This window comes from Agelaius tricolor, unplaced genomic scaffold (genome assembly GCF_023055355.1).
Source record: "Agelaius tricolor isolate 1412-34295 unplaced genomic scaffold, bAgeTri1.0.p SCAF_7, whole genome shotgun sequence".
Classification (NCBI taxonomy): Eukaryota; Metazoa; Chordata; class Aves; order Passeriformes; family Icteridae; genus Agelaius; species Agelaius tricolor.
The window spans coordinates 18640253-18665999 of NW_027269267.1; the positions used below are offsets into that span (position 1 = coordinate 18640253).

The 25747-nt window shown below is 40.5% G+C and overlaps 1 protein-coding gene across 1 annotated transcript in view; it reads left to right on the plus strand.

Annotated features, from left to right (window-relative positions):
• Window positions 1-22541, plus strand: part of GEMIN8 (gem nuclear organelle associated protein 8) — a 37453-nt gene extending 14912 nt beyond the window's left edge. Inside the window, exons 5-6 of the mRNA XM_071430499.1 lie at window positions 12041-12287; window positions 20617-22541. Of these exons, the coding sequence (XP_071286600.1) occupies window positions 12041-12287; window positions 20617-20728 (359 nt within the window). The 3' untranslated portion in view covers window positions 20729-22541. The remainder of the gene's footprint in view (window positions 1-12040; window positions 12288-20616) is intronic.
• The last annotated feature ends 3206 nt before the right edge of the window (window positions 22542-25747 follow it).

A 25747-nucleotide genomic window follows, 5' to 3' on the forward strand; every position in this document is an offset into this window, starting at 1 on the left:
GTAAGAGAAGTCTGGTAATCTTGTATTGTTGCTGCCCTGGTAAATCAGTAATGCAGTAAAATTCCTTCTGACTGGACTTGTTTTGAGGATACAAGAATAAAAATAGGAGAGACAGGTCATTGCTCCTCTCAGCAGCTTTGTTCCTCAGCATCTGAGATCCATTTGATACCTGGTTTTGGTAGTTAACTGATTACAGAAGGATCCCTGGTCAGTAGCTTGCTCTGATGGATCAGCCATTGGAACTTTATCTTTACAAAGAAAATACATGTGGTAATTCAGTTTTAGATCACACAGTGTCAGCACCTGTTTTGTGTCCATGAGGTTTCCAAGGATTGAAGGTACTGCTGTGACATACTTGGGCTCTGCAAAGTTTTGGCAAAGAACTGACAGGTGGGCCCCAGGGTTGAGGCCATGTGGGCAGCAAGGAATCCTTCCCCAGCCTTGTTGTAAGAGCAAATATTCCTTTCAGAATGCTGTTATGGAAGATTGCTTCATATGGGAATAGTTTGGTGTGGGAAGATGCAGACACTACTTACAGTCAGAACTGGTACTGGTAGTTTTTTGAAGGCAGGTTTGCCTGCTTGGTTATTCCATTAGCACCTGCAGCTGCTCTGAGTGGCTCCTCTAGTCTCCTCTTCATTCTTTGTCCTTGCAGGGAAGGCTGTTAAAGCAGCTGCAGCTGCTGTGGAAAAGAGCAGGTGAGACCATGCTGACAGACACAGCTCTTGGGAAAAGTGGCATAAAAGCATCTCTGTGCTAATCACTCAGCTTGGGCAGTCTCTTTTCACAGTTGATGCACTTTTCCCTTTTCCCTAAAATTCCTTGATTACTGGTTCCATCTGGGTGCCACATGCAGCATTTCTGGATCTCTAAATGATCTGAGGGAAGAGCTGTGTCTCAGTTCTCTGCTGATAAATCTGAATTCATCTGCCTTTAGTGTGACACTTTCAACCTTGTAAGTGGACAGTGACATTGTGGATTATGAAGTATTTTCTAACACAAGCTATTTTGGTATCTACTGGGTGAGCTTTTGTTGTAGAAAGAATGTTTAAAGTTTCAGGGTGTCCAGCACTAGAGTAATAGTCAAAAGCAAATGCCAGAGAGCAAGGTGGAAATGGATGTAATCATGATGTCTTCTTTCTACACTCATGATGTACAAAATCTGCTCAGAAGCTGCAACAGAGCATGGCAGCAAAATACCTCCAGTGTAACACATTTTAGGTCTCTCTGTTATAAAGCAGATCACCTATACAGACAGATTTGCTTGGAGACAGGTAATTTACCCTGGCTAAGTTTAGTGGGATGTTGTTAGTGCCAAGACTTCAGAGGCACCATTTGCTTTTCAGCATCTTTCACTGGGCCTCAGTTTTATCACAAGTACCCAGATGGAGTTCACATCCTTTGTCATTAGGGAAATGTGGGTGCTGGCATGGCAGAAACTGCCAGTTCAGAGACTTCCATCTGCCTGGGTCTTTTCAAAACTCATTTCCTTGGATGCTAAAAATCAAGTGAGAGAGGCAGGCAGAGTTTGTTAGGCCACCCATCTCAGACTTGGGTGGCCTGTACAGATTTCCATCACAGCTTTGGGTGTGCCGGTTGTGACTAGATCCACAAAAGCTTTCAACATAGGTAGAATGCAGAAACAAATATCCCACATAACTGTCTTTGTCTTCCACATGCCTGCCAGGAAGAAAAAAGCTAGTCATTTATACCCAAAGGATGATGCATCTTGAACCCTAAGGATACAAGGGAACATTGTCCTTCTTGTCTTTTCCAGTGACAGGGTTGAGCACCTATGCCACTATGTGATGTCATCTGCTGTGAAGCTCATTCCAAAGAATCTAGAACACCTCCTGCTCTAGGAATTTGTGTCTGTTTTCTGTTTATTTAGACCTTTAGCACAGGGGTGATAGCACTACCCTGTTGCTCAGAGAAATAGAGAAGTTTGATATGGCAACATACTGAGAAACACTTGTGCTGGAACCTATGAAGTACCCAGTACAGAGCAATCCAGCTGTTCATCAGTGTTAGAATTATTACAATTGTTGCTGGCCTCCAAAGTACCCAAAGCTGTTTATGTGACTATTGAAATTTCCCACAGTATTTCAAGGACACATGTCTGAATTTGTCAGATCACTGCTCTGGTACACTGAAATCATGGAGATAAAGTTAAAAAATGAAGGCTAAATACTAAATGGATATTTTTACTGAAATAATTAACACAGGTGTTACACCATTGAGTGTTATCATTCACATTTAGCTGGATAAGAATCTCCTGGGTTTCATTTCATTTGTAGTTGCTGAAGTGATTATTGCTCTAAAAGTCAACTCTGTGTTCACAGAAGTTGTAGAAAGGAATGTAGGTCTCCAAAGAGCGTGCTGGGCCTCAGGTTTTCTGTGATTGTTCAAATGCTGAAACTAATGCTGCTGTTCTCACTTTGTACAAGCCTTGCAGAATACCTTGATTTCTAGAAGGTCTGCAGTTTGTGATGTGGTTGCTGAACAGAGTGTAGGCAGAATCACTCTAAAATTCATCAGTTGTCATTTCCTTAGGATTTTTGGCCACTGGTAAATGTAGAAGTGTCCAGACTGTGAAGATTGCATCACGTACAGCATGCTGATGGAGGAGGTGTTGAGGTGGTAGATTGCAGAGCAGCTGGCTGGCTTTGGAGAAGCATCTGCGTTTTTTGTATCTCAATTTCTCACTAGGTGATGCTGGTGACATGAAGATATTTGCATTCTCTGCTTTTGCATCCTTCCCTTGGCATTAGGTCCTGACCTCTGTCAGACTGTCAGACTGGGGCTTTTAGTCTGGTGGCTCTCCTTGTGTAAAGTCTTCATCAAGTCACTGAAATACTTAATGTAGGAATTATCCCCTTGAAGTGACAGAGAGGAGACAGAAAGCTCCCAAGTGCTAAGAAGTACAACTTAACTTTCTGACAAGTGGGATGCCAGCTGTCTCTCTTTAAAAAGAGTGCTCAGATTTGTGCTCCAGCACCAAATCCTGGAACTACTTGAGAAGTCAAACATTCCCATTTTGTGGAAGGTACAATAGATTCACATCTGCAGGTTTCTTCTGGCATATGTCCCCAATGTTTTTTGTTGTGTTTTTAATACTGGGCATAGCAGTTACCCTCATGAGTTCAAGTATATTTCATTTAATTTACTGGAGTGCTGAAGTGAGCAATGAGAAATTCAGAAGGTCAGAGGTAAACTTATATTTCCAAAGTTACCCTTCAACCCTTCCTTCCAAAAACTGTGATATGTTTCACCAACTCCTTTAGTTTGACCCTTTTTCCAGATGTCTTTTTCCAAATGCTTGGTCAGGCAGCACATGTAGTTTACTAGCAGCATGGAGAAAATGTGTATTTACTTGCTGAAATTAATTTTCTCTGGATTAGACCTTGTTATTTAATTCTGCATGTCTGTGGTAATACTGAATTTTGGACCTGCCAGTTAACTGAAAGGTCAATTCATAGCCTGACTATACTTCCTCCCAGAAAATCAGCAACAAACGTGGCTGCAGGTTGTTCTCCAAAATTTTTTTCAAGTGTTTTTGATAAAGTAGCTCTCTCATATCAAGCAATAAACCGAACTTGAATTCAGCACTGTAGTGTGTCTGGAGTCAAGAAAGAAATTTCAGTGTGAAGTTCAAATGAGTGAGTTTGATCTAGAAGACTGACACAGGCTATTTCCTTTCTTTTTTTCCTGAAAGTACTAAACTCAGTATTATTTAGCTGTCTAGCAGCTCAGTGCATTGTGAAACATGTTCTTCCAAGAGCATGTGTTTAATTTCCATTCAGGGCACACATTAAAAACTATTGTGAAACTCATGTTTCTTCTGTGTTCTGGTTTGCTTTTAAAGTAGCACTTTTAAATTTTAACATTTCCTTGTTCAGTCTCCTCAGACTGTGCCATAAATGTATGTGAAGACATAGTTATATATAGATTTAGGTAATCCTTCTGTTTACTCCAGCAGTGTTGTCTTTGTCTGGTGTCAGCATTGTTGCCATCAGTGACAGATTGGAGTTGTTTTGGGGGATGGGAGTGCAGAGTCAGCTGGTCTGTATTTAATCTTATTGAAGTAGACTTGATCCTTACTAGAGGCAGCTGCCAGTGCCTGATCCTGTTCTAATTTCTTAGCAGTGGTCGTTCAGCAACTTCCTATCAGTTTAATTGTGTCAGATGGCAGCAGGGTACAGACACCTTGGTGCCTCTGGTGTGCTGCAGACCCCTGACTGCACAGGGCTCACCTCTGAGTTTTCTCCTCTCCTCTTCATCAACAAATCCCTGATTGTGAATTACATTTAGAGCAATCAAATTCTAGAGCAGGCTTTCACTTGAGATTCCATTGACTCAGTGATTGTTTCATATTCATGGGGTTTAATTGTTTCAGTGCATTCTCTGGTTGGACTATAAATACTCCTTTTTAGGGGTTTTATTGTGGAAGGTAATAGAAGAAAATAAAGGTGATTTGATGTTTAGCTGGGCAGTAACCAGTGTAGCCCTGGTGCTAATGTAAACATGGGCATGAAGGCTTTTATTGTTTCTGTGTAGGATCCTTGGCAGTTTGTTTTGGAGACCACAGAACAATCCTTGGTTTTTAATCTTATTTCTAAAATAAAAATCGGCTTCTTTATTCTCCAGTTAGCTGTATAACTTTGTGCCAGTTGCTTAACCCAAATAACAAAATAATGAGATAATTAATTCTTTAAAGTATTAGATTAATTTTACAGATTATTTACAGTGAGACATGTGGTTAATTAACTTGAGAGTGACACATACCATTAAGTACCAAACCTGAAAGTGGAGCACCTTAGTTCTAATCTTACTTCCTTGGTTTCTATTCATTTTTATTTCAAAGGTAATTTTCTCAATTTTCTGTCTAGGTAAGAAGTTTTGCCCTGTTTCTACAGAGCTGTCCTCTTCAAGCTGTGTAGAAAAATTGGATTACAGTGAAAGAAGGTATTGGAGTGTGTCAGATGTGCAAAATCTGTTTGCTGTCTGTTTAGACAGCCTGTTGCAACTGTGTCTGAGGGAGTGCACTCTCTTACCTGAGATTATTTCCTGCTCTTAGCAATAGGTTTCTGTTGGGCTGTGCTTCAGTGAACACATCTTGGTGCCAAAGCCAGGCTAAGCAATTCTTCTTCCTAGACATTCGCTCCTGCTCTGGTGTTTCCAGGGCACGGAACTGTTTTAGAACTAAATATAATGTGTGGAAGTTTTGTTTGTTTGGGGGGATTGTTTGTTTTTTGTGGGATTCTTTGTGTTGTCCCTTACACAATTGTAGCATGAGGGATATGGGAGCTGGAGCACTCAGCTAAGGGGGAAGAGCAGAAATTGCATAAGCTGGTTTTGTAGCTGAGGAAGGAAAAATGTCCATGGAACCATGGTTTCAGGCTGCCACAAGCTTGCCAAGGAATCACATCTGCTCTTACTTCAAAGCCTGTAAGGGAACGTTTTCCTTTTTCTTGAGAATATTGCATTGCGTGTATATATATGTGATGAAACAGTCAATTTCTTTTAACTCATTCTTTCCTCAACAAGCAGATGGAAATTTTGTCAGTGTAGATGTTTGGGGTTTTAATATCCTCAGGATTTTTGGTAGTCATGACTGGTAACTCAAAGCTTAACATTGCAGGCAATAACTCCCACCAAAAGTAATTTTTATTCTGAATTAGTCTTTTCCAGGCAGCTACAGCATTTGATTTTTCTGTATAGGTGAGAATGCTTACATAGTAAGATAGGGCCTAGCTGTCCTTGGAGATCAGACTTCTCCTAAAAATGGGAAGGGGAAAGTTAGGTGATGTCATGGGGAATCCCTTTGTCACATCTTTTGAAGCACAAAGTTTTAGATTTAAGAAGTTTCAAAAGAAATCTATTTTCCCCAAGCTAGCTTACAGCTAGAACAAGGCTGTTCATTCTGCTATAAAATCATCATTCTCTTTCAGTCTGTTTCCATAATTTCAGTAAGTTACTTAGTGTTCCATAGTAACCTGCCAGCAAGCAGGACCACGCTGGTTTTAGCAACCAAGAATATTTTATCTTTACAGATGTGGGGGTAAGTCACAATTGTTTGTGTCTTGTACACTCCCACTGATGGAAACTTGTTGTGCAAAACTTTGCACTTGATAAAGAGTAGTACTTGAGATTCCAGTCCTGTGGAAATCCAGAGCTCTGCAGAAATTAAACTCCTTGAATATCCTGTGTACAAATCCTGATTTAAATCCCTGTTTTGGTGGAATTCCTTGAGGCAAAGATTTTGATTTTCCCCATGTTATGCCCAGTTCATGCAAGTATGGGTACAATAAAATGGTCTGATTCTATCACATCAAAAAAAACCCTCTTATGTAGGTTTATGGTGAAGGTATTTATCTTTTCTAGGAAGATGAAGGAGCTGGCATTTTGCATGGAGAAACCTGTGTGGGCAGAACACTTAACACAGTAGATAGGCTCGTGGGAAGTGGCATTCAAAGAGAGAACTAGGAGTTTCTAATCAGTAGAAAAGGGTAGTGGTTTTAACTGTTAGTGTGGGCTGCTCAAGATTAGCTTAGGTAGCATTTAAGATGAAAAGCTCACTAAGTGCACATGCAGCAGTAGCAGAAAATAATTAATCATTTCAAATAAGGAGACAACTATGTGAACACACAGTCTGAAATCATGGAAAATTAAAAACACACCAAGACTGGAGAAAGTGCAATATTTCCTTGAAAAATAATGTGCTAACTAAGCAAGCCACTGAAAGTCAGTAATGGCATTTAACACCTGGGAGGAGCAAGCTCTTGGTCTCCTAGCACACCTACCATTGTGTGGGGCAGCACATGGCAGGCTGCTGAGTGTGGGCACCTACAGACCTGTGGGGAAGAATGTCTGGTAAGAAATGTTGTCAGATGGAATATTATCACTGGCTGCAGTGAGCTGAGGGTTGGATGTATAAATACCAAGAGCTAAAAATGGTACAAGAAACCACACAATGCTGGGTATAAATCTTTCATTTAAAATCTGACATAGATAATTACCCTTCCTACTTCTATCTCCTTTTAATGTTGCAAAGTCTCTCCATGGAGACTTCTTCCTAAATAAGGGAATTTGTTTGGGTTTTGGTTTTGAAGTTGTTTCTTTTTCTTGGTTTGTTTTGCTGGTATTTTTTTTTCTTTTAATAAGAAGAGGATAAGTTCTGGACAGGATTTTTTTTATTATTACTACTTAAGCTTCTCAAAGGATATTACAAAGAAAGAAATGTAAAGTGGATCAAACTTAGAAAAAGTGTGAGACATTTTCCCTTTTATAAAATAAGAGAAACAAGGCATCTGAGTTTCTAAGACCTAGGGGGGAAATAGCTTATGTCTTAGGTCATAGTCTTGCTGAAAAGTAAGTAAGAGGTCATTTGTGTGCATGTGAAGGCCCAAATGCAGTGAATGGCTAATATAGTAGTTAGTCTCCTATACTGGCAGTTCCAGAGCATGGAGGTAGTTGTCTGTATTTGTTCACTTTTCTTTTCAGCTAGTACACACCGGATTAAAAGTCATTCATAAAAAGTGGGAAAAGTGGTGAAGGGAGAAACAGTAATCTGAAACTTTCTTTCATAAGGCCTAGAATTACTAATGATGGCCCAGGAATGTAGCATGAGTTAGGTAGACATGCTGGTTTTGGCTGGGGTAGAATTCATTTCCTTCACATGACTGGTTGGGGGCAGTGTTTTGAATCTACACTCAACACAGGGTTGATAATATAGAAATGTTTTTGTTATTGCTGAGCAGGGCTTACACACAGCCAAGGCCTTTTCTGCTTTTCCTGCTGCCGTGCTGGTGAGGACCTTGGTGGTGAATGGGAGATTCAGAGGAGACACAGCCAGGACAGGTGACCCCAACTGACCAAAGGGATATTCCAGACCATCTGACATCATGCTCAGGATATAAACGGGGGGGAAGGAGAAGGAAAGGGGGGACGTTTGGAGTGATGATGTTTTTCTTTACAAGTCACTGTTATGTGTGATGGAGCCCTGCTCTCCTGGACATGGCTGAACACCTGCTTGCCTCGTGATAAAAACCCCAGAAGAAAACCAGAGGGGAGCTGCCACCAGTGCTGCCTCAGCTCTCTGCCTGCAAGAGTGAAAGAGCGAGAGCCACAGGCAATAGAGAGCTCTGCCTGCACAACCCCGACTTCAAAATGGCCAGAACCTGCTGGCCCCAAGGCTCCATTTCCAGATCTAGCGTCTTAAAGAGACACTTCCCAGTCTGGGCACAGATAGATAGAGAATACAGTAACTTTTTTAGTAACCCAGGACACTGGGGGCATGACAGAGCTGGACTTTTTTTCTTTGTGGTTAAAGAATTCTATTTACTCTGTTTGGAAAAAGATACCCCAACTGGTTTTGGCCAGATAACAATGACTTCCCAGCAGAGCTAAACTTGGTAGGAATAAGTTAATTTTGAAGAGAGCTTCAAGAGAGAGAAAGAGCATCTTTGAAAAGAAATAGAGCTGACCAACTGGGAAAACGTCAGCAGTGCTTTTCCTTTGTGTGGGAACCAGCCATCACTGCAGCTGCCTGCCTTGTCAACGTTTGCAAAATACTCTTCCTTGACTGGGGGAAGCTTACCAGCAGTTGAAGATAAATGCTGTAAAAGAAAGCATGTTTATTTTAGTCTGTGTGAAGTAGAAGGAGGAACTACTTAGAATTGTGTAAAAATTACTTGTTTTACATTTATAACTTGGCAGCCCAATGATTTGAGAATATGGAATGTGAAACTGATCTGAGAGTAAGCTGTGGACTTTGTTGCTGCAGACTGAGAATTAATATTTTGATAAACCATACTATCTGCTTCATGGATGAGTATGTGTTGCTTGCTTCAGAGAAATTCTGGTTGTCTCCATAGGCTTGTGGTTATAGACAGCTTATAATTTTGTTTGTATTTCCATTGTCAGATTCTGGTTGTCAGCTTTTTGATGAAGAGGTAGTTGCTCATTTAGCTCAAGTTTTACTGCTTTATATTGTTTTTAAACTAAACTCTGAGGTAATGGATAGAACCCAGACTGCTGGAAATTACAGCACTTCTACTTCCCAGCCCTTGCCCCACCAAAGAAAGTTTAGTGTGCATCTCAACAGGACAATACTTTCTCTGTTATCTATTCCTTATGTCTATTTGTGGAAATATTGTTTTTGGAAACTCAGTAGTTTACATACCCATTTAGTTTCATGACTTCTTTCCTTGATAGTCTATAAAAGCAAATAATGCTGCCTACTGTGAGGGTGGTGAAGCACTGGAACTGGTTGCCCAGAGAAGCTGTGGATGTCCCATCCCTGGCAGTGCTCAAGGCCAGACTGGATGGGGCCGTGAGCACCTTGATCTGGTGGACACTGTCCCTTCCTGTGGCAGGGTTGGAATAAGATGATCTTTAAGGTTCCTTGTAGCCCAAGCCATTCTATGATTCTGTCTATGACTGGAGTTTGTTCCAGTGGTATCTCTGCACAGATAACTGATTTGAAACTGCAACGTACTCCACACAGCTGCAGTGGTATTACCAGCAACAGCTGTCATGTTCTGTGCTCAAATCCAGCCTTTGGTGCAAAAAACTGTGGGTCCCTATAGCACATTTCTGTCCTGAGCCTCTGCCTGGATTCTAGACTTGATTTATGTGTCTAAAAATCACCCTGGGACTTTTAACCAGTAGTTATGGAATAGCAGAAGTAAAGTTAGAAAGTTAGGGGTACTATATCTGATTAGTGTAAAGTGAAACACTCCAGACATACATCAGGTAATTCTGAGAATGGAATTTAAATTGGTATTATTATTTTGATTGTTACAATTAGGATCTACAGATTTATGAACTACTCTGTGTTGAGAAATGGAGATTGATGCACACTAAACTGTAATCTACTCATCCATCATGAAGCTTCTGCTAGAGATCCATTTAATTTCCAAACAGAAGAATTCATTATCTATCTCCAGAGAAATTTTTTTTCTTAAGGATCAGCGTTTGCAGTGAGCTATCAGACAGCATTCTACAGCAAACAATCAAGGAAGCAGCTGTCTCTAGCATGCAGCTATGAAACTAAAGAATTAAAAATTTCCATGGGTAATACAGAAGTACAAGGAATTATCTAGAGTCCCAAGAGAGTTAACAAATATGGGTCCAATTCATTGCCTTACCAGTTTTGCTGTGTAATCTACAGTGAGAAACATTGGTTTGCCAGTATAGTCTTGTTTGGTTTTATCTGTCTGAAACTATTCAGTGTGCTGTGCACGAAGTTTGTGCTTAAAAGCAGTGCTGTGCAGTTGTGGGCAGCGTGGTGTCCCAGGAAGTTGGTTTCAGTGGGATGCAGGGTGTAGCCTGGGTGCTATACCGTGATGAGCTCTCTGTAGACAATGTTAGTTTCTTCAATTCAGACCTTCTGGTTAAAATAGCCCAACACCAAATAAATCTGACTCTTCCAAAAACACATATGGACTCTAATGTATATTTCCTTGTGAATTCTGGCAGTGCAGCCTAATGCAGGGGTGTACCCTTAAAGCAAAATCACAGAAATGGCTTTCTGGAATAGATGGCTAATAACTCCTCAAGCCCTTCTATGACCAATACAAATGGTGTTTCAAATGACAGGACAAAAGCTTTCTGTGTCTGTCAGACAAACAGATCCCAAAATTGAAGTTTCTGGTCGTATTGTTTAAAATATCTGTTTTCTGTGAGTGCCGTTCAGGGGATAATTCCTTTAGGAAGGCTGACAGTCAGTTGGCTGCTCGGTACAGTACTTTCCAGTATAAAAATAAACTGCAGATGTTTGACACACAAATGTCAGGATATTTAACTTTGGGTTAGGGTTTGCAGATGTCATGGGTGTTGTGGAAGGTAAATCTCTGTGTTAGGGTGAAAGAGAGAAGAAGCACATGGCACCAAACGCTGAGAAGCATGTCTTGTGTGTGACCAATGCATCCTGACCTGTGGACACTCTGTCCTTTTTGATGTTTAAAAAAACCCTACTGCTGTCATTAGTAGTGAATTGTGCCTGTTACACGGTTTTGAGGATGCTCATTTGTTATTGAGGAGTTCAGCTGCTGGGTAAATTTTCTCTCTCTTGTAGAAATGCCCCCATAAGAGGGGAGTTTTGTGTAGCACTCTGATGTTTTAACTGCACAAAGCATTGTTTCTTTCATCAGAGCAGTACCCAGGAAGCAGAAGTAAATTTGGACATGCCACAACCAAGTTCTTGCTTCCAGTCAGGCTTACCACAGCATTTTTGTTGACAGATTGGTCCAAATGTTTCACCTCTTGAATTGTTTTAAATCCTCTTTAAAAGACCTGATGCATACTTTATGTTGGTGGTGTTTTGTTTGTTTTCAAAGCAATAGAGTAAGGCTGCCAGCTTTGAACTTTGCAAGTCTTGAGAAATGGCTGAGTTTGGACAGTTTATCTAAACACGATGCTTACAGCTGTATTTCATTGAATGCACTTAATGGCTGACATGACAGACCCATTTGTTCATTTTCACAGAGTAGCAACTGATTACATTTTCTCTTGGCTATCATTCAGCTAAAGTTGCATTGTCCTGTGCATTGTTTCTTTTCTCAGCTAAGTCATTATTTTGGAAACAACTCTCCTTTTTGTTTGATTTTTTGGTATGGGGAGTGGTTTGGGATTTTTTGATTGGGTTGTTTCTGTTTTCTTGGGAGGGAGAGGGGGGTTGTGTTTTGGGTTTTTGTTGTTTTGTTGTTTGAGTTTTTTTCAGGGCAGTGTGTGTTTTGGGGAGAAATTGAGCAATGTTGATTTTTGCTTAGTAGTACTAATACAGAGGTTTCCTACACATTTAGGATTCAGTTCCAGGATCTTCTTCATTTCTCCCCATTTATTCCAGCCTGGCTTTATCATGATATTTAGTAGGAATTTCTTGATGCAAAATGAGTGCAGCTGCACCCTAGAACATGTGGATTTTTTCCTTTTAGACCCAGCTAAAATATGAATGTATAATATTTTTTAAAGTTAAAATAAAACATGATTGGTTGACAGCCCAGTAATTTACATCTCTTATGGTTTATTTGTCTAGGGAGGCAGCAGCAGCTGGAAGCTGAGGACCCCTACGTGGAGGCTGATCAGGACCTGCACAGGAGGGTGGAGCGTTCTGTGGAGCCGCCCACAGAAAGACCTGGGGAGAGGCGCATGGCAGAAATGCAGAAGCTGTATGGGTCTGAAGCTGCCAAAATCCAGGCAATGGAGGCTGCCATGCAGCTTATCTTTGATAGGAACTGTGACAGAAAGCAGCCCAAATACTGGCCCATTATTCCCCTTAAGCTGTGAGTACCTGCACTGTGCTCTGATGTGGCAGAATAATCACACCAGAAATAAGTAAAGAGACAAATCACACCAGTGCTGTAGGGTCAGGTGCCTCAAGCTGGGCTGCTGAAAGAACAAACTGCAAATTTTGGTTTTGGACTTTGAGGGAGAGCCTGGCAAGGACAGTATGTATTTCTTTGGCCTTTTTTTCTTTTACAGTGTCTGTCGGTGATGTTCACATTCAACACACATACAGTTGTCAAGTAGTAATAGGAGGGACAGGAATATCAAACCTGTCTATAATTCAATCATTTGATACCCACTTGCCTTGACTACACATGCAAGAAACGTAACAATGTCCATACCCAGTAAACTGGGAAAACTTAAAGCAATGCAGAGAAGAAAAAGACTTTACAAATTGTCTGCTCTTCCTGTTTAGGAATTTGAGTGATCCCATTTTCTAGTCTTATTTAACATAGTAGTATTAGGATCTTGTTTCACACAGCATAGCTTGAAGTGTTATGTCTGCTAATCTTGGATTTTTTTGAGAATCAGGAGCCCACTGGCCAAGATACAACTTATCAAATTACCATAGCCCAGACATTGGAATTCTTTTTCAAAGGTTTATAATAAAGCAGGAAGTTTTTCTTCCAGACTGATACTTGTCTGGCAGGAGTTTGACTCTAAAGCAACACTATATAGAAAAATGTTTTAATGAAGGGGTGGGAGGATCAGGCAGAAGCCTGATGTGGTCCTGTCTGCTAGAGATCTGTTTAGCGGAACAGAAACTTTGGACCGTGCTATTGGAGCCAGTGCCTACAGTGATTTTTGCCTTTCTAATAAAAAGCAGCAATGGGCTTGAAGACTTGAAGTTTTAAAAAAGACTTATTAGAGTGATAGACTATATCTGACCAATGTTTACAGAGCTGTGGAAGCCAGGTAGCCCTGTGGGCTATGTGTCTATTTTATGTGCAGGTTTCCAATGGCCAAGTGCATAGGACATGCACAAAATTTAAGTGTAAGCAAGTAGATGTGTTTTCATCCATCTGCACAGAGATGTGCCTCTGTGTGTGCCCATCCATCTGCACTAGCTGTATTGGTTCTGCTTCTGTCACTCTTTACTTTGGGCCAGTTGTGTTTGCCCCACAGAGTGAAGCACACTGGTGGTTTGTGTAAATGAGGCTGAACTGGCCCCTCAAAACCTGGGGCTCCTTAGAAAATGGTGCCCTGAACACTTAAAAGGACTCTCTGAAGCTCTGCTGATAAATATCATTGTGTATTGAAGGCAGTAGTTTGTGACATTGCTGCATTTCCATGCCAGAGCAAAGGAATCATGTGCTGGTTTCATAGTGACACACTCATCTGCCTTCCTGGCAACAGAGGAAGGTTACAAGTAAAGTTTTAACTTCAGTTCATGCTGAGTGTCCAGAGTTTCTCTGTATCATGTGTAGTTTGTAATACACTCAGCAGTTGCTGTGCCCTCTGCAGCAGCCAGCTGCAACAAAACAAGTCTGCAGTGCAGTTTGGAATATCTTTGCTTTCAGTAGTAGTTACTGTTTTTTCAAAGCAGAATTTCCATGTCAGTTCCACATCTTTCACAGATGAAGTTAAAGTGAACACTGAAATGAAAAAGCCTCCAGTTTCCAAGACTTACTTCTGGTGTGATTAATCTGAAAAACTTCAGTGAGACAGGAGAGAGAAAAGGATTATTAACAGTTCTGCATTTGTTGTCACTCTTGTTTTTGGCGGGTTTTGTCAAAAATTCAGTGTTTTGTTTGGGTTTCCTTCCTTTGACCAAATAAATTTTCTTCTTAACACCTTGTAAATTACTTTTATTTTTATAAAAACAAACTTCCATACTTAAAACACTTCAATTCCTAGATGGTAAAGCTTTCTTTTAGCTGCTGTATTGTTTAAGGAAGATTGAACTTAGAGCAGGAGTGGTTTTAACATATGGAGAAGCACGAGGAGTGTTGACAGGACTTTCACAGCAATGTCAGGCAATACCACACATGCATGGTGTGGTGCAAAATGAATGGGAGGGTTGCTGTATCCACTGGGGGAAAACCCTGTCACAGATTAACAAGCATAAATTTCTCTGTTCCTATTTGAAATGTTTCCAGTGTGGTGATGGTGTTTTCCCTGTGCAGTTCAGTTCAGAAAAAAAAGGAAGAATGGGTGAAGTAGGACTGGGCTGTTCTTACTTTTCAATACAAGTTCCAGTTCTTGCTGTGGTTGATTCTTTATCCAACTGGTTCTGCTAGCAGAAGCAGAAATTCTGGTCTCAAAAAGTATTTGTGGAGACCTCATATAAGACAAACATTGAATTCCTTTCCTACTTCACAAAAAATGTAAAATAAATCTATAAAAAGAAATATATAAAGGAAATTACCTTGCCTTTGGTTTTTTTAAGTATTTTTAAGAGGGTTTAATATGCTTAAATATGCTATGAGGTTAGAAGGAGAGAGAACTGGATGAATTGTTCCTTAGGAGCTGTGTACTAACTCCTGGAATACCCTACTGCATATTTAAAAGTTGCTGCCAAATAATCTCATTTCAGGGGATGGGCCAGCAAAATGGGACATCTGGCCAACTACCCCTAGATGTGCCATTTTGCTGGAAATTCAGCAGGACTTGAAAATTCTGTGTTGCAGTTCTTTTACTCTATCTTCCATATCATTTTGCATTTCTGATAAATACCTCACATAAAAGCATGTGATCATGGAGGAAATACAGCAGCAACTCAAAAATGGCATTTCAGTTGTCTGTAACATTCACCTTCCTTTTACACATGTATTATGCTGCAGTCCTCAGTCATGGGAACATGTGCATCTTTTTGCCCAAAGACACAATGTCCCTTGAGTAGAATGCAGCTGTGGTGCTGCACAGTTGATTCCTCCTTCTCCAGAAGGTTGCACCTGTGCTTTCAGTTATGCCAACTGTTGGTGCAGTCCTGCCCAAAGGGAATTCTTCACTTGCTGCTGGTCCTGTTTCTCATGAGCTTTTCCCAGCGCCAGTAGAAGGAATTATAACCCTGGAGTCAAAAGTTGGAATCCAATCAGTCTTCATTTCAAAAACTGGTTTCCTCATTTGTTACAAACAAATCAGCCTTATTTTCAGGAGAAGAGTGTGTGATTGGTTGAAGATGCTTTTAAGATAGGAGAAAAATGTAATAGGTCTTTTCTACTAAAAGCCTTCTTAAAAGGAATGAGCAAAAAAACCCTTTCAGAATTGGTGTGATATAAATGTAACATAGAAATGAAGCAATGACCTGTTTCCTACTGAAAGAAACCTTGCTTACTTTTATGGTGACATTGTCAAGGGCTCTTGTTCTTTTAGAAATTTTTCTCCATACAGCAGCTGACAGCTCAGTGTGCCTGTATGTACAGAGAACAGATTCAGCCCTTTTGATGAGCATCATTTTCTCAATCAACATTACAGGTAAGTATTCATCCTTTTTGACAGGGGTCTCATTAATGGCTGGCTGCAACCATCTCACATTTGGAAAAAGTGTTAATAAAAAACAACGTAAATTTCTGTAACAGCCTTTATGAAAGATAAAGGTCACATAAGTAACACATACAGATTTGGTCACTTGTGTCTTTCTCTTAGTAAAAGCTTTTCATTCATTACGTGAAATATGCTGTAAATATTGGTGTCTTCATCTCTTGTTGCACTCATAGCAGTCTAGCTCTTGGTGTAGAAATTGAGAAAAGCAAGACACAGATTCAGCTGCTTGAATTTTGAGTTTTAAGTGTGATTTTTGGCATGCTTGGCTGAACATTTTGGCTGAAAGAATTAGAGGGGGGCCAAGATTATTGCCCAAAATGTGAAATATAGTCTGTCAAAATGAAACATCCCAACTCTGTTTTCCTTCTGGTTTCTTAAAAGTGTAAGCTCCTGGAAAATGTATTATTTGATAAATAATACATTCATGCTGTGATGAATTTTTTTTTTCATGTTTGTGTGCTTTTTTTGAAAAACCAAAATCAGATGTCCATCCTGTCTGACCTGTTGACTTCTGTGTTCCTGCATGGGTAGTCCAAAGGACACTAATTCTTATGGGCTCTTTTCTAGGTAGAACAGCAGCCTGTAAGGGAGTCTCAGCTGCTTTTGAAGGGTGATTATGGCCACAGGGTGTTCAAGGCTTCACACATCTTCCTGCATTCTCACATAGCTGGAATTGCTGGGCTGGCACACAGTGATGGTGCAGAGGAGCCCAGGGTGGGTGGGTGACAGACCATGATGTTGCCATGTGGGTGTTGTCTTGGAGACCTGGCTGTCATGGCAGAGGAATTGCTTGGACTCAGTCCATTCTTTGGAATTGGTTGTACAGGCATCAGCCTCAACTATTAATATTGACAGGCCAGGAATGCTCTGTCTTGCTTGGCCAAAAGTGGAGAAAGACTTGCTTCTCTTGAGCTTGCAGGGAGTAAATGGAGATTCTCTGTGCATGGATTTCATTACACAGTCACAGAAGAAATTTTTTCCCCTTCATCATTAATCCTTTTTTTCTAAGAAGGCAAGCAAGCAGAGTAAATGCAAACATACATAGTTTTTGCAAAGAAAATACTTTTCAGCCTAATGGTGCCAATACCACTGCTGGTTCCCTAAACTACATTGAGATCTTCTGCCTGCAAAGGCTTTTGAAAAACCAAAATACACATAACTGCTATCCCCATGACTGTTGTTTTCAGCCATCCCAAAGACATAATTTGTGGGGAGGAAGGAATGAGAAAAGAGGAAAGGATTGGTGGGGATTTCTTCTAAATAGAGTTACAAGTGGTACTCCTTCACTTTAAGAGTTTGTTTTAAATAAAAGCAACAATCTCTTGACTCAATAAGAAGTGAGGCAAAAGTCTATGAGGAGCTATTAAAATTAAATTACACCACTGTCTTGGATGTCCATAATCTGAAGTTTACTGATAGCTGGGGAAGGCTAAAAAAATAGTGTTGTATTCATGTCCCCTAGACAGCTGCCATCAGGTGTTGGCACAGGAGGATAACAGATTCCTAATCTGTTTATAGGGATGTTTAGAATCTTTCCACATGCATCTACTGGAGATGGAGATTGAAATCCTAGTCCTGAGGTTCAGCTTTCAGCCATCTCATGCATTTTCTAGTTACAGCAACCCCTCCTGTTTGGTGACTCAGTTCCACCAAAGTTTACTGTTATTGGGGTCAAAAGGAGTCAAGTTGGAAGACACCTAGTGCTAAGCTGTTTAATGTAATCCCATTTACTTGTTATTTGGCCCGAGATTCAGTAAGCTCTTTTGGTCTAGGCTTGTACAAGCAGCCAGCATGAAAAAGTCTCTGCATTGTATTTCAGCAATTTTGATACTTGTATAGCTGTGTTGCTCCCATCCTTTGCATTGGACAGGAAAAGATCTCAGTCATCATGTCTGGTTTCTGCTACCTCCAGCAATAACATCATCTCATACATTTCAGAAACTAATTAGGAAATTCCATTTCCTGTCACCTCCACATCTGCTTGTTAAGGCTGCAAGGCCTGCTTCTCACTTGCAAAGTGTAATAAAATACCAGGAAATTTAAGTTGTCCTTGTCAGAGAGTTGCAAAAAAATGTAAATGTGGTTACAGATTATGTATATTGGGCTTTTTTAGAATTAAGATCCTGTAATATCTTCTATGTGGACAGAAGGCAGGGACTTCACAGAAATAAATGCTTGAAGTATGCTTTTATTTAAGCAATAACTCATCAAACACTTCTGCTCTGCAGCATATTCCATGAAGTGGCTGAGTAATAGGTGAAGGCTCCCCTTCTGCTATCCTTTCCTGAAAAGTGGTGAGGTTGAGATAAAACTTCAGCCAGTTATGCTGCAATGCACTTGAAACACAAGTTATGTCAGTTTCTCCAAACAGAATAATTCTTACATGACTGCAGAATATAAATCTGAAATGCACTTTAAACCAATAGTAGTCAAATGAATAATAGACTGTAATGGGAAGGCAGTAGTATTCACTACATTTTATCAATTTTTCTCTACATGTGTTGATGAATTTAGGATTTCCAGTCATGCCAGACCACACTGCAGTAGAGACAAGAAAATATTTGTTGAGCAAAACATGACATTTTCCTCGATACTGCTCTGCAACAGAGTTGTGTCAGCAGTGCCACAGCTGCTTTGCTGTCCTGTTTTAATGTCACTGCCGTGAGTGTTAGGGGCACTCTGGAAGTCCTTCCTCCTCAGAGAAGCCCCATACCTGAGCATGCTCATGGCAGCTCTTTTTGTCATTTTATCCTGGCCCTGTGGTCCTTGTCACCTTTTTCTGGTGCCTGCTGGACTCAGATGTGTCAGCTGTACTGTTTTGCTCTGAAAGGATGCTGAGTGTGGGATATGTGTGATGACATGATGGTCCCATGGCAACAGGCTGTGATATCATCAGTGCCAGATGGTGAATTCTTTCAGGGACACATCAGAAAGAACAGCTGTGTTGTGCTATAGAAAATCCTTACTCCAGAACTGCTCTTCTCTGTCACCACAGAAAATAGAGAAAATGGCAGACAAAATTTTCCTTCCTTTGCTTTTTGTGTTGAGCAGATCCTTCTTCAGGTCACCTACAGCTCCAGTGTGAGAGTATAAACATGTATCTCCAGAGTGGAAAGTGCTTTATAGAGAGCTTGTTAACAAGATTAGTTATTTTGAATGTGTTTTACTGTGTAGACCTGCTTTAGAAAGATGTCCTGTACTTTCTCTGTCAACAGCAGTTAATTCTTGTTTAAAAGCAGAAAAAGACCTGCCTTACTGTCTCTTCCCTTCAATAGCTCTTTTAGTCTAGCTGTGTTACTTGCATTTTCAGGTCTAACAAAATGAAATCTGTTTCTCTGGCATGGTTAGAACTAAAGATTTTTGTGGTAAATACATTGATAATAATTAGCAGCACTAGTGATTTGTGTTACTTTTGGAAACTGTCATTCCATGCACAGCCTGCAGTGCAGTAGTCCCATCAGCATGACAGAACTGTTCACCTCAATCCAGGAAGATAGGATGTCCTACTGGAATAAAACATACTAACTGCTTATATTGTTGGAATTTTTAAATACCTTACTAAAAGCCAGTAATTAAACAATTTTGTTTTGCTAGTTAAACTTCCTTCATGACAGGCTTTTGAAATCTGAATTTATGTAAAACCCTTAAAATGCTAAAAGCATTCAGCAGATTCTCAAGTACAATGCAGATTTTTTTCATTCTAGTAGGGTGCCCAAAATTATTATAATAATTGTAAAGAAAATGTGTCCAAAAACTGTGTTGTGTTTCTTGATTTTCCAAAGTTATTTTGATTTCCTGGTTTCCAGTATTAAAATCTGAGGTGTTTTCTAATATAATTCTTAGTCGAGCAACCTTTAAAATGTTGAGTGGCTTAGCAGCTGCACTTTCAAGGCCTGAATAACATCTGAATGTATACTGAATGGAGGAAAAACACCTACACTGCCTCTCCCACCACTGCCACCCCCATGAAGCTACCTGGAATTAAATGAATATGCACTGTGATGCATTTTTTTGGCCACATCCATGACATTTTATGTCTCCAAGAATCCAACTGAGCAGTTTCCTGGGCTTCTCATTTCCTCAGTTCTTATCAGCACACCTCTTTTCTTGCTCCCTCAAGTTCTTTTTCACAAAGACTCCTTCCTGACTGTGTCTCTCCACCCCAGCACATGCTGTTCTGCAGGCTGATGATCCTCTCTCAGCCCCTGCACTCCTGTCTGCCTCGCACAGGGAGGGCAAAAACTGTTGCCTGGACACTCAGTTGCTGGCAGAGCACATGAGAAGGACTAATGGACATGACCAGATTTTCTGGTCAATGCCTCTGGCACCATAAATGCTGAAAGCAGAAAGTAGCAAGACCCTTCCCACAGCACTGCCCCTGGCCTGTCAGTGGGTAAGGGAAGATTTTTCTCTCCTCTTTTCCTACCTAAAAGAAAATCTCCTCACTGTTGTGCAGATGGTGGGAATTGTGTCACTGCCAGTTTGTTTCTCTCCACTGCAGCCAATCACCCAAAACCTTTCTAAAGTTGCAGTGCAATGAACCACCACAATCCTGTTGAACACCAGGGAAAGGCTTTTGTAAGACTTTCCCCTAGTGGGAGAAACAATTGCTGGATACAGTGCCTGGCCTGCACAATCCATCTGTTAAATTTATGTGTCTCAACAGTACATCTCAGTCAACTGCACCTCCAAGGGCAAGGAGTAACTGTAACTTGGGAGCTCAGCCATTTGGAAGACCAACCAGGCAACTGTGATCTATTACCACCCAGCAGATGAGGACGTTGCTAAGGCAGTTTCTCGATGTAAGAATGATTTTATCTCTTTTTTCTCTCTTTTCAGCCCTCTTGGCCAGCTGGCATCCCGTTTTTTCCTTTTCCAGCAGGCATTGGTTCAGTTTGGCGTGATCCTTCAGAGTGGGAGCAGTAGCCTATTTAGAGCTTCAAACACATAAAGACTGACTGGCTGGAACCCCAGAGAACAACCTAGCAAGAGGCTGATGAGGGCACTTAGCCAGACCATCTCTGAAACACTATTGTTAAAAGAACCTGATGTGCATGTTAAGTAAACATCAAATATGCAAAACCCAGTACATGTAACTTGCAGATAATAGCATAAGGTAATGGGCCCTATCTCCAAATAAATAATAGCACCCTCATAACCACAGGCAGTTTCAATATTTTCTGTTCACTTTCAATGTCCTCTAGATGGGTCATATCTATAACACAATAAAAATCCCACAGGCTCCAGCAGGAGCTGGATTTAGTATTAAACCCCGGGTAAAATGAGGGAAAGAAATTTCTCTTGCACACAAACAGGCAAAAGCTCTAGAATAAATGTGATCCAGGAAGTTATTATATAAAGGCATTGATAATTTCATTTGCATATAAAATAATAACAACAAGAACGGAAGCTAAATTATCCCATATATACAGAAACCCTGGGTGTTCAGGATTGGCTATTCATTATTCTCTTGTCATATAAAGCAATTCAGTCTGCAGCTGCATTTCTCTTACAAATCCAATTCAATCAAGAGAACCGAAACATCATTAGCAAACCCACTGATTTATCCACCAGTAAAGTGCTGATACAGGCCTCTGTTCCTGCTGCTAATAAATTTTCTGCATAGCAGTGTTGGCTCTCTCTAGGGATCTCCCATTATTCTAATGACTACAGATTTCAAACTTAACCACTGGAATTTTTCAACCTGAAAGTCTATAACAGTAGGGTTCAAAACCTGTGGGAGTCATAGGAAAGAAAGGACATGAGCCAAACCATCCAGTTGCCTCAGAGATGTGTATGGATGAAACTGCAGATAGAGCAGCACCTGGTGCCTTAGAAAATTGCTGTAGTAGGACCTTTTCCTTCCCCTTTCTGAAAGACATTGTCTCCTGTTTTGTTCATCACTTCCTCTCCCTATTTCCCTCAGTGGGCTTGCCTGCAGAGCTTTGCTTCCCTCTCTGCACCTTTCCCTGGCTCCTGCTTAGTTTGTTGCCTTAATTGCCAGCCTGCCAGGCTCATTTACCTCTGCCTCAACCTCTGTTCTCCTACAGAACTGCAGGAAATGCTCTGATAACCCCTGGTGGATGTTGTCTCTGGTTCCTCCTGCACATCGTCTGCCACCAGCGCTCTGGGCAGTCACCCCGTGCCCATCACAGCATCACCTTGTTGATACTTCATATGCATGAGCCCTTGCACACTCTTTCAAGGCCTGGGCATGCACTTCTGCTTCTTTTCCAAAGTGGACTTCAAACAGTGTCACTTCTAACAGCCCAATGGGTGTTTCAAGTAATGTTGTGTTTTGGGAATAATTCTACAAGCGACAGTTTCTGTAGCTTCTTTAACAGCCTTGAGTCATTTTGTCTGCCAGGTTCTTGTGATGTTTGGTTTGCCTGTGGCCCTTTCATCTTTTAAACACAAAGAAGCTATTTCCTTGGAATATTGGATGGCAGAATTAATGTTCTAGGCTATCTGGCGGTTACAAAACACTCATGTTCAGCCTGAACTTTATTAAATAAAAAGAAGTACAAAAAGTAAGAATCCAGATTCACCTATGACAGTATAATGTGTTTAATATAGTTTTAATAAAAAGTTTTATTACATTCCTCACTTGGAATATTATTTTTCTATTTGCTGAACATGATATCCAGGAGAACAAGAATCAAATAACAAGAGTCTTAAAAAAGTGTTCTTTATTTTAAAAATACAGGCACTCCTATCTATCTTATGTATGCTATAAATAAAGGATAAAATTATTATCAATGTAAGATACTTGACACTTTCATTTACTTTTTTATCTCTCCTAATTGAAGAATGGATACCTATGGGTGACTAGTGTGTTCTGCTTTTATGTTTTAATCATGTACTTGTGCATCTGCAAAAAATTAGGAGGAGAATGCTCTTGTTTAGAATAGGTGTTTGGATTTTTTTAGGAAAAAATCACCAGGTTTATTAGTGTAGGGAATGAGAAGTTACATTAATCTTCCAAACTCAACATTTAATATCAAAATGTCATCTCATTATTTTTCAAGTTCCTCAGTTTCATTTATCAGGTTGGGCTTTCTGGGAGGGCTCTCGCTCATCTGACCAGAGTGGCTTGAGCTTTTTTACTCCTGAGTGTCACATTTCTGGCAGGTCTAATGTGTTTGGTTTCCTGTGAAGTCAGAAGGAGGTCAGAAGCATTTCCATGATGTCAGCAGATCTGAAGCCACACCTTCCTCCCAAAACCACATCTGATGGAGGATGTTGTGTTTAGTTAGAGCTGCTTCTGTTACCTCCCAGTGAAAAACCTGCATGGCTGTGCCACCTCCTGTAGCTCCCCCAGGCCAGGACACCCATCCTCTGCAGCCTGTAGGCACTGTGGGCACAGCAAGGATGTTACATTATTGCTGGCTGATGGAGTCTTTCCCATCTTTCCTCCAACATATCACATTTTTGCCACAAACCACAGCTCTGGGTAAAGCCACTTGCCAGAACTGGACTGTACAAAGCAGGAAGATCAGTACAGAAGCAATAAAATATACTGTGTGTGGGGAGGGAAAATCCCAACACAAAACCCAAACCAGCACTTTGGAATGTGTGTTAGTAAAAAAACTTAAGCTGAGTGGCCCTTTAGGAGAGAATTTAACTCAGCTTTGTGATACAGTTTAAGGCACAATTCACTTTTACAGAGCAGCATTAAAACCTTCTGTAATCAGTTACAAGCTTGTACCTATTGACAGAAGTAAAAAAATGAGAACTAAAGTGAAATCAGCTGGCTGTTTCTCAGTCTCCACTGCCCAACTAAAGCAGGAAAAGTGTTAAAATGACTCCTGCAATTTTCCTCTCTAGTTTTTTGAGTTTGATTTTTCAGTTTGCAAAAAAGGCACCTGAGAATGTTCTTAAATGCTCTCTGTGCCTGCCATCAAAGGAGTTTTCTACTTTGGAAAAAGAGAGAGAGCCTTGTCTCAAAAGGTACTTTGCCAGGAATCCTGTCCTGATTAGGCTGCCTTGGAGCGCTTTCTTGGGAAGTTGCCATGCTGAAGTTGTTGGATGGCAGCCATGTGTTCAACACTCTCAAAATAAAGTCTTTTCCCTTAATTTGCAGTGCAACAGAAAACTGAGGTTAAAACTATTGATGCCACTGGAGGGTGGGGCTAACATACATATGTATGCAATTATTTTCAGAGTATTGCAATGAGTGCATGTATGCTCACACAGAGGTTGCTCTGAAGTTGAATACTAATGTTCCTTGGGTATGTATTTTGCCCCCCTCTCGTTTCTTCATTTGCAAATTATTCCACATTCAAATCTCCCCAGTGGTACTAATGAAAACGTTGGATAATCCATACATTTGAGTCAGCTCCCCCTAAAGACCCTAGGCTGGCCTCTCCAGCCCACATGATCGTACCTCACAATAGGAACTTAGCAAAGCACTTCAGTGAGTGTTTTTATCCAAGACTTCTAGACTGAACTCATCATCTCTGATCAATCTCAAGTGAATTTTTCAGCCCAAATGTTTTAGAATGAGGTATGTGGAAGAATGCCTTCATAGGATTATTGTATCATGATTCACATAGCAGGAGGTAAGACTTTCTTCTCTCTCACTAGGAGAAAGGGTTTGTCAGCATTTCTACATTTCACAGATCCATTCAGGAGGATGAAATGAGATGGGCTGCACATGAAAGGAAAGGTTGTATCCACTTGTGTTTTTTTCCATATAACACTCATCCATTTTCAGATTGTTGGCACACTCATTCACTCTCAAGCTTTCTGCTCTATATAATGGTTTACTGAAACCACTCATGCTCTCTCAGACCACATTTCATTTCCTACATGGTTCCCTACCAGGTGTGGGTTATATATGTGGCATGCAGACAGAGAAAGGCACAGAAGCAATTGTGTGTATCCAGAATAAAAACAGCTTATACCATGATATAAGGTGCCCCCCCAGACCTGCACCTCTCAGGACACTCACAAAATATCCTTGCACGTAATTGAAAAATTCTGTGCTTAGGGTAAAGTCCCTTATGTAGGCCTAAGAAAAGCAGAGATCCTAATCAATATATTAATCCTTTGTTTCCAATGATATCGCCTAATCTTTTTTGTGTCTCTAAAATCACAAAGCAACACTGTTAATTCCACAATGAGTTCCACAAGGGATGTATGAAATAGAGTCTATCTTTTAACACTGAAGATGTATTTAGAACTCCATAATAAACACCAAAATGGTAATCACTAATTTTCAGATAAAATTAACTGTGGTGCATTGGGAAAAAATATGCATTTTGTTGAATATATAATTATATCTTTTTCAAAGCAATCACTGCTTATATTTCCATATTGAGAAACAGTTGTTAGAAATGTGACCTACTTGGTAATAAGAAGCAGTTTTCATTTTGAATTCTATTTATTTCTTATACTATCATACCTGAATGTTAAATTCCAGGAGGGGTACCTACATGTTGGTGAAACTGCATCAAATTACTTCTCATTTTTTATCTTTCCCTTTCTCTCTTTTCCCCTGGACTAAACAGTGCCAATGATCTGAACCATTTTGTTCAGCATTTTGCTGGATGAGCTTTGCAAACAGCTCTCTGCAGTGAGCACTAAAAAGTGGTTTTGGTAGCAGCAGTTGGAGTCTACAGTGGATCAGCTTCACATAACAGGTACAAAAGGCAGAGGAGAGCATGAGTCATTCCCCTTGATCTACCTCGAGTTGCTGAGAGGTGACCACACAGGTCACCTCTCCTTTACACACAGATATAAAGTGCACAAAGTGTACAAAGGGATCCAGCTGTCACCTTATTTCTCTTTAACATCCACGGCCTCTGTGAACAGAAGATCACATGGGAGAGAAAAACCACAGTGTGCCTCAGCTGTACATGGAATCATGGAAGCTCAGTACAGAGAGGATGGCTGAACCCCCCTTGAGAAAGGCCTCAGAGAACACTCACTGCAACTAAAACCAGTTTTTATCACTTCTGATTTCCTT